Source organism: Gouania willdenowi, chromosome 16 (genome assembly GCF_900634775.1).
Source record: "Gouania willdenowi chromosome 16, fGouWil2.1, whole genome shotgun sequence".
NCBI classification, from domain to species: Eukaryota; Metazoa; Chordata; class Actinopteri; order Blenniiformes; family Gobiesocidae; genus Gouania; species Gouania willdenowi.
In genome coordinates this window covers 595,603-605,107 of record NC_041059.1, presented here as the reverse complement: position 1 = coordinate 605,107, position 9,505 = coordinate 595,603, and the positions used below count along the sequence as shown (strand labels likewise).

The 9,505-nt window shown below is 34.4% G+C and overlaps 1 protein-coding gene across 3 annotated transcripts; it reads right to left on the bottom strand.

Moving 5' to 3' along the window:
- Nucleotides 1-2,317: 2,317 nt before the first annotated feature.
- On the bottom strand, nt 2,318-9,301 carry LOC114478153 (lysosomal thioesterase PPT2-A-like). Of its 3 annotated transcripts, XM_028471011.1 has the most exons (8): nt 9,081-9,301; nt 8,426-8,579; nt 6,627-6,722; nt 5,531-5,638; nt 5,069-5,152; nt 4,809-4,893; nt 4,155-4,209; nt 2,318-2,608 (listed from the first exon to the last, which is right to left on the bottom strand). In XM_028471011.1, the coding sequence occupies exons 1-8, from the start codon at nt 9,213-9,215 to the stop codon at nt 2,465-2,467; spliced, it is 861 nt and encodes a 286-aa protein (XP_028326812.1). In that variant the 5' UTR covers nt 9,216-9,301; the 3' UTR covers nt 2,318-2,464. The 3 variants fall into 3 exon arrangements, with proteins under 3 accessions (XP_028326812.1, XP_028326809.1, XP_028326810.1); XM_028471008.1 differs by lacking the exons at nt 2,318-2,608; nt 4,155-4,209 and having other exon boundaries at nt 4,423-4,893; XM_028471009.1 differs by lacking the exons at nt 2,318-2,608; nt 4,155-4,209; nt 5,531-5,638 and having other exon boundaries at nt 4,423-4,893.
- Nucleotides 9,302-9,505: the final 204 nt, after the last annotated feature.

Genomic DNA, 9,505 nt, shown 5'->3' with positions numbered 1-9,505 from the left:
AATGCTTTGATACCTTTAAAACCTATTAATTACTATTAACAGGTGAAAAAAAAAAAGTCCTTTCAAATTTGTAACTACAGAACATAAATGTCAGAATTTCCCTATTTTTTCATTATTTATGAATTGGTGAGAAGGTTTTTTTTTTAAAAAAAAAAAAGTCTATTTATTAATCTCTGTATTGTTTGTTAAACTATTTAAATAACAGTAGTTGTTTTTATCATTAGTTCATGTCAATGAACTTATATTTTGGTACTTCCGGTGAATTTGCATATTAACTAAATATTTTGTTACATCCGTGACATTTACATTTATATATAACATTTAGCTTTAATATCTAGATTTTAACTCAATTCAATTCAACTTTATTTATATAAATTACAAAGTCATCTGAATGCACTTATCAAAATATAAAATTCATAATAACAAAGAAAAAACCAACAAGATCCACATGAACAAACATTTAGTGACAGTGGGAAGAAACGACTCCCTTTGAACAGGAATAAATCTCTGTTAGAACCAGGTTCAGAGGTGGCAGCCATCTGCGTGGACTGGTTGTGGTTAGTGGACAGAAGGACCAACAGAACAGGATAGAGAGATAGAACATCAGAGTGTTCCAGACTAGAACCACAGATCAGGAAGTGACATCATCAGCTTCACGACACCTGAAACAGAGCAGAGAGAGAAGAACGAGGAGAAGACACTGACTGCAGAAAAACATGATACATTATTATCAAGTCAGCCCTCATGGTTTTGGGCTTCTTTCCTCGTGGTTAGGTTAACGTCAAGCGTCTTGCTGTGTCTGCCATGGTTTGAAATGTTACCACTGCAGACGAGACATCGTCTTGTACTGGGCGCACGGAAGTTAGTTAGTGGGCGGGATAACACTACAGTCAGGATGACATCACCAGAGACGATAAAGAAATTTTTTTTTGAGGAAAAACAACATCTTTTAAAAGATGGAGACCAACACCTGAGCTACCAGACCTTCATCAAAGGTAAGGTCAGAACATTGTTGGTTCTTTCTACAGTGAATGGAACAAAAGGAAGGATTGACTTTGTGGATGCTCCGCACTGAGGATGTTCTGAGTTGTTGTTGTTGTCATTTTCTCCATGTTTCTGTGTTTCCAACACAAACAACAGATGTGCTGCCATGTCATGAGATATATGTTGTTGGTAGAGTATGGAGGCTATAGTAAATAATGTTTATGTTTCTTTAATGGTATTTATGATGTTGATTTTGATAGATTAACACTTGTCAGCAGAAACATATGAAATTATCATTGGTGGTCTGGATTTGTAACGTGCCTACCCAACCCTAGTGGTCACTTCATTGTTTTCTGTTATGTTTGTAGTTTTAATGTTGATGATATATTTATGGTGAACTCCTCTACTGTGGGTTTTAGTTTGCACTGCATGTTGCTCTGAACTGCTCAGCGCAGTGTTTACAGTGGTTTATTCTCAGCTAGTCATACACATGTAGAGTAAGGAATTTGATCCAGGCGGTGGTGGAGGTGTTTTCCTGTTATTTTCAGTCGGCTTAATGGGACTGAGTTTGTCTCCACTTTCATATGAAAGGGCTTCAAAGTGATTATGGAGGATAGGCGGAGGAAGAACGCCATTTTCCTGAACCCGGATTCCCCATTGTTACACAGAGTACTATGGAGGAAGGGTGACAGCGCTATTGACTGTTGTACTTGGTGAGTAGTTCATCTTTGTTTTTTTAGCTCGTTAGGAAGGCGACAAATCTCTTCCCGTAGTTTGGTCGTTTCTTTGTTGGCGTCTTGTAGTAAGATGACTTTCTCTGACGGAAGGGTTAGGGTTAGGGTAGGGTTAGGGTTAGGGTTAGGGTTAGGGTTAGGGTTAGGGTTAGGTTAGGGTTATTAAAAATAGCACGGGCTCAGGATATCCTTTCGGCCCCCAATTAAAAAAATCCCATTTTGTTATTTTAATATTGGCTTTAGGTGGGGTTTTCCTTTAATCATTAAATTAAAAGTAATCATAAAAATAATAAAAAGAATAAAAGATAAAATGTAAAACAATTCAAACGATCAGACACCCGTAAAAGGGACATAAAAAGAGGCGTTGGTCCCCATGGGAATTTGGAAAACCAGGGGGCGTGGTCCCCGCGCAGCAACCTGATGTTCAAAAAAGGGGGGTTAATACAACAGTGAAAACCTCTAAAAACATGTTTAAAAAATTCATAAATAATTAATAAATAATTAGGGTTAGGGTTAGGGTCTGTACATGTGGCCATCTTGGATGGTGTGTGGTTTTTTTAAAGAAGAACATTTGGAGCAAAAATGGAACAAAAAGCGTGCAGATTTGTATGTGTTTATTCTTTGTATTAAACATGGAAAGGTGGATTTTTAATAATTATAAGTAAATCTACATAGAAATATGGTTTTAAAAAGCAGGAGTAGTTCAGGTGGACCTCCAGGAATCATCAGGTACAGCTTCACCTTCATCAGGTGAGCCATTTGTGGATGCAGAGGGAGAAGACGGAGGCGTTGGAGTGCCAGTGGATGTGTTTCACACCAGGCTGAACACACACCGACACGTCGCCTCGAGCCTCCAGAGTCTTCAGTCCAAACGTATCGTTTCTGTAAAACTTTAAAAAAACAGAAGAAAACACTCAAATCAAAGGAGAAGAGATGAAAGAATGTTTAAAAAATCTATATGACCAATGGGTTATTCCAGGTCATTTCAACACATCTTTAATACATCCCACACACTATTATCACACTGTAAATTTAGGTATGTGTAGATTTTGATTTTATTAAAATTATTCCATAAATGTTTCCCAAATTGAATCAAAAATAGTCACAAACTCAAGGAAATTCAAAGATTGGATATTGTCTGTAACTCCCATTACTTTTACATATATTTACTGTAAATAGCAGAATAATTAAAACAACATTACAATTGCTTGTTTTCCTGCCTTAAATTTGCAGCCCACTTGAGATCAAACTGGTCCATATTTGGCCCTTGAACTAAAATATGTTTGACACTGCTTTATACTATAAATTACTATAAACAGATTTTTTCTTACAGTACATAATAATAATAATAATAATAATAATAATAATAATAATAATAATAATAATAATAATAATAATAATAATAATGCATTGGATTTTATATAGAACTTTCTCATAGACACTTAAAGTCATTTTACAGAATTAAAGCATTATTCTTTCACTCCACACTTAGTGGTGGTAAGCTACTATCGTAGCCACAGCTGCCCTGGGGCAGACTGACGGAAGCAAGGCTGCCATAGTTAACCATAGGCCCCTCCCACCACCACCACCACTCACACACTACATTCATACTAGACAATGTGGGTGAAGTGCCTTGCCCAAGGACACAATGACAGATACCACAGCAGTGACTGTCCCTCACTGTGGCCCCTGGAACTCTCAGTGGTCTCCATCATCTACTGACCAGGACCAGACCTGCTGATCTAACCAGATCATCTAACCAGATCATCTAACCAGATCATCTAACCAGATCATCTAACCAGATGATAGCTGAGGCATATGCTAACTTGTTTATCTACAGTTTCCCAAACATACTGTACATGTTCCAACAGTAAAAAAAATTATCTCAACTCAGAAAAAACTAAAAATATTTCCTATAAAAACATTTTACTTATTTATTAGTTTTTATCTCATTCATTCAGAAAATCTTTCTTTACTGAAAAAAAAAAAAACTTTCAGTTTTTCTGAGTTGATGGTTTTCTATAAAAACTTATTTTTATCTCATTCAATCAGAAAAATCAAAACCTTTGTGACTATTTAGAGGAGCTGACATGTCCACCAGATGTTTTTCTATATTCCGAGAGAGTAGGTGGAGCTTATTACTATACCATATTTACCATATTTACCTTTCTATGTGATGGAGTTCCTGACATATTGGAAGATGAACATGGAAGAAAAACACTACATTATCCATATCTATAAAAGTACTGATCAGATCAAACTAAACATTTACAGTGTGAATATTAAATATAAACATCCCACATACAGAATACTGTATGTGGGATGTTTGCTGGTACTTTAGCTCTCCTTATTTTAAATACAGAAGTGTGAAAAGCTGCTTCCTCCTGAACGTGTTCATAATGAGAAAGTGTCCAGATGGTCAGGTGACCTTCTTACCTCCTGTTTCCTCATTTCAACCACAGTATCATTGTTGTTGTAGAAACCAAAGAAGCTGCAGAGGAAACAGTCACCACACACACATGCACATACTGTAAATACATATTCAAATAAAAATATATGAATAAAACAAAATGTAATCAGTCCTTCCTTTACAGTGATGATGTCATCAGTCCTACCTTACAGTGATGATGTCATCAGTCCTACCTCTACAGTGATGATGTCATCAGTCCTACCTTACAGTGATGATGTCATCAGTCCTACCTCTACAGTGATGATGTCATCAGTCCTACCTCTACAGTGATGATGTCAGAATTCTACAGAATGTTATAGCTGTACATGAAACTTGTATTAACCCCCTATTGAGTCATTTTGCCATTCACATGTGCAATTTCCCCAAAATATCAATTTTCACCATATGCGTTCAAATTTTCATTAGTTATTGAACATCTTTAGTCTCTTAAAAATGTAATCACGTTTTTGTAATAATAATAATAATGAAAACGAGGCGCATTATAAAAGGGTCCGACGCACCATTGTTGCTCAGGCTCTAATGATGATAACAATAATAACAACAACAACAACAACAATAATAATAATAATAATAATAATAATAATAATAATAATAATAATAATAATAATAATAATAATAACCTGGACTCCCATGGAGTGATGACTCCATCATCTGGACCTCCGATTAGAACCAACTTTTTGATTCTCAGAAAGTTCTCTCTCCATTCTGATGAGATGAAACCACTACAGTTAGATACTGTATATACACGTGTGTGTGTGTGTGTGTGTGTGTGTGTGTGTGTGTGTGTGTGTGTGTGTGTGTGTGTGTGTGTGTGTGTGTGTGTGTGTGTGTGTGTATTCAGTATATACATATACATGCAGAACATGTGGACAGATGTTACCTTTCATGTGCTCGTGCTGCCGTTCACCGTTGAGCAAAGGCAGGAAGTTGTTGTTCTTCAGGTATTTTTCTCTGTGGTGAGGATCTACAGGATAAACATCATCATCAAAAACACAAAGAAAACTTTATTTAAACAGCATCCAATAACGATAAGGAATATAAGGTAGATGGACGCACATCAAACAATGCTATGTGCAGCATTTAAAGTCCATCAATGATAAATTAAACTTCCTAAATGGTGCTTTTCATCATTAGGTCCATCTTAACATCAAAACTAACAATAAAACAACAATAATACACCAAACAACCCCCAAAACCACACAAACCTTTGTTCTTTCCTGTATTAATGCTCTGCTAACACATTATTCTCAATATTAACATTAATCTTGATAATGTGTCCCTCAGAACAGATGATAAAGTCTAGAACATCTCAGGTGAACACACTAGCTCCTCCTTCTCTCACCGTTCCAATAATCACAGATGGAAATCTTCTGGCCAAACCTTGAGTAACAGAAGTGAAATATTTCCTTTATGACGACGACTGGAATGACTTTTCTCAGGTATTCTGTGTCTGTAGATGACAACCAGGAGGTGGTCAGAGGGCGTCAATGTATATATCAATATGTTTAATATCAGAAATCAAGTGTTGGAAAATATCAACAAAAAACATTTTGTCAAGTTATTAAAGTGATCCTCCACTATTTTAATAAATGTGTCCTAAAACCTTCTAAATGTTCTTATTAGTAGATTTATGTCTAATAAAACACATTATTATTGACCATATTAGTTTTATTAACTTTTATAAATAGGACTACTTTACAGTTCTAGAGCCTGTGTTCCTCCATCTTGAAATCATGTGATTGATGATGTCACACATGCCCCACTGCCTGTAAACATCTCATTGTTTTCTATTGGAGTGAAACATTCAGCCTGATTTATAGATTATTTAATAAATATTTTGGTCTAAATAACAACTTATGCTGATTATAGTTGCTCTAAATAATCAGGAAACGTTAAAGATGTCAATGTAACGCTCAGACTTCAATTTACTCTCTAACTTCAGCCATCAGAGCGTGTCAGTGCACTGTTTAAGGGAGAGCTCTTCTTCTCTGCCTCATTGTCTACTACCAAACCTCAGAGTTGGAACTGTCGCCCCCTGTTTTTATCCTCGTTCTGTAAACAACAGGTTTACATCGACATCTTTAACTTTTCCTGGTTTTTAGAGCAACTAAAATTAGCACAAGTTGTTATTTTAACTAATAATTAGTTATTTTGAAAAAGCTGCTAAATGATCTAAAAAGCTACAATAGGATGTTTACAGGCAGTGGGGCCGTGTGACATCATCAATCACATGATTTCAAGATGGAGGAACACAGGCTCTAAAACTGTAACATAGTCCTGTTTTAAAAAGTTAATAATATTAATAAAACAAATATGTTGCATAATAATGTGTTGTTAGACATAAACGTGCCTATTGTCTGTTTTAAAATTCATACATTTATTTAAATGTTTATGCAACTGCACCAAATAAATAAATAAATAAATGAAATGAAATGAACCTCCGTACTGTCCAGCCAGTGGAGACGACAGTGAGATGAAGGTGTGCACGTTGTGGTTTGGGCTCATGGAAAGAAGAGCTCGACAGATCAGACCTCCTTCAAAATAAAACACAAACACAATCAAAGAGAGAGAAAAACAATCTAAATAAAAGCACAATACAATAGTTGTCTAAGGCAAAATCTCTCAATCCACTAAATCTGGTCCGTGATCCACTTTTAGGCCCTGACCCATGCGTTGAGAAGCTCGTCTTTAAAGAGATTTTTATGTTCTGGTATTTGTTGTTTTACAGTTTGGCTTCGTCAATGTTGGTGTGAAATATTATTATTCATTGTTTATTTAAGACGTATTCAATATCCTTTCTAAACGTTTAGCTTTACACTTGGTGACCAATTTAACATTTAGATTTACATTGACATTTATTTTAGCATTTAACATTTAGTTGAGCATTTAACATTTAGATTTACATTAACATTTAGATTTACATTAACATTTAGATTTACATTAACATTTATTTTAGCATTTAACATTTAGAATTACATTCACATTTAGTTTAGCATTTAACATTTAGATTGAACATTTAGATTTAACAATTACATTTAAAATTTACATTTACAATTAACATTGAGTTTAGCATTTAACATTTAGATTAGCATTTACATTTAACATTTAGCTTTACACTTGGTGACCAATTGCACATTTAGATTTGCATTTAACGTTTACATTTACATTTAACGTTTAGATTAGCATTTAAAAATTTCGATTTACATTTCACATTTAAGTTAGTATTTAACATTCAAATTTACATTAACATTTAGTTTAGCATTTAGCATTTATATTTAACATTAACATTTAGACTTACATTGAACATTTAGATTTACATTTAACACTTTGATTAACATTTAGATTTACATTTCATATTTAAATTAGTATTGAACATTTAGATTTACATTTAACATTTAGATTAGCTTTCAACATCTAAATTTACACTTTAATTAACATTTAGATTTAAATTTCATGTGTACACATTTTTAACAATGATATAGAACATGCTGTCTCAAATGAAAGAAAAATTATCGATATGTTCAAAATATGTCGGCTATAAAACAGTCTATACATTTGACACCTCATGCATTATTTATTGCCCTTGTTGTAAATTCTCTGAATTTTCCGAGTTGCATTGAACGCAACGTCAGTGTTGCAGAAAAACACTGAAACAGAAATGAAGAAAAACTTGTTGTAACTGTTTCATTCACGCCTTTATTTTCATGCAGAAACATGGTCCAAAACTGACAAAAAAAGAGCGAAAAGTTACTGAAATGGGCCAAAAGTAGTGAATAGTGGCAAAAAATGGGCAAATAAAGAAGAAACAGGGAATGTAATAGTGAAAGGAAGTTTAAATGAGCAAAATGTGGAAAAAAAAAAAAAAAGAAACAGTATTTATTGGAAATGAAAGGTGTTTATTGTAGCTGGATGAAAAGTGGCAAAAAAAAAAATATATATAGAGAAAAAAAAGGATTATTGGCTAAAGGAGCTGAAAAAAAGACACAAATGGGACAAAGGAAGTTGTAAAATGGCCAATTGGTGAAAAGTTTCCCCCATTTAAGGTTTTCAGGAAGAATAATAATTAAAATGAAGACATAAAGAGCCACATGTTGAGAATCACTGACTTAGTAACAGTTTCAGTTTCATTGTGGTTTTGGTAAATCCACCTGGACCTGTGTGTGTGTGTGTGTGTGTGTGTGTGTGTGTGTGTGTGTGTGTGTGTGTGTGTGTGTGTGTGTGTGTGTGTGTGTGTGACCTTGTGAGAAACACAGTAGATGAATTCCATCAGCTGATTTCTCCTCCAGGATGTTGAGGGCCTTATTGAACGCTTTCACCTGCTTCCACATGGGCTCCAGACTGAACTGGTGATTGAACAGGTCGATGACGCTCACCTCAGTGTCTGGGTTCACCTGGACATAAACCAGTAAACCATAAAAACCATAAACACCAACAAGATCAGCAGCAGTTTTTATACAATATTTAGCCACAGTCGCCTTCAAAATAAAATCTATAACTTTTTCCTTGTTTTTTCTGATCAATTCTTGGACTAAACATGTTTTTGCTTAACACTAAACTTCTGATCTTGATAGAGTTCAGCAGTAAAGTAACTTTATTGATCCCCAGTGGGGTCATTACAGCTCAGATAAAGTACAAAAAAACACAACAATCACAGAATACACAAAAAATACTGAAAAATAGTTAAATAAAGCAGATCAAATAAACAATACAATAATAGACACTTTATATAAATAGAAAACATATGTAAATGTATCAATAATAGAAATATGTACAGATACTGGAAATATACATCAAGGTTGGGGTCAATTATAATTGTAATTGCAAAATTGATAATTAATTACAATTACATCATAATTATAATAGTAATTTTAAATATGAATGTAATGTCTCACCTCTGTGATGAACTGGACCAGTTTATTAAACTGCTTTGGACCATCAAACAAACCATGGACGATGACAACAGGACGGTGTCCTTCAGCCTTCATCATCATCATCATCATCATCAGAGTAGCTCTGCAGGACATCATCTCAACCCTGGACACACTGTGTGTGTGTGTGTGTGTGTGAGAAAGAGGAAGAGCACCTGACAAATTTTTTGTCACAGTTTCACTTTCAGTTTTTCAGTATTTTGTCTCTATCACAGATCAACCTCATTACATTAAATTCAATTACATTACATTATTGCAGAGGTTTCCAACATTTTTCAGTCAGTAAATCCAAACATTTTTTTTTACTTTTTCCTCCATATTAAATTGTCTTCACTCTGCATTGAGCTGGTTTAGGGCCGAGAGTTTAACAACTGAGTCATATTTGACAC

Coding starts and splice junctions, on each gene's coding strand:
- LOC114478153 (XM_028471008.1), bottom strand. CDS start 9,215: ATGATGTCCTGCAGAGCTACTCTGATGATGATGATGATGATGATGAAG. Junction 8,580..9,080: donor TGGTCCAGTTCATCACAGAG/GTGAGACATTAC, acceptor GTTTATGTCCAG/GTGAACCCAGACACTGAGGT. Junction 5,153..5,530: donor CATCTGTGATTATTGGAACG/GTGAGAGAAGGA, acceptor TTTATCCTGTAG/ATCCTCACCACAGAGAAAAA.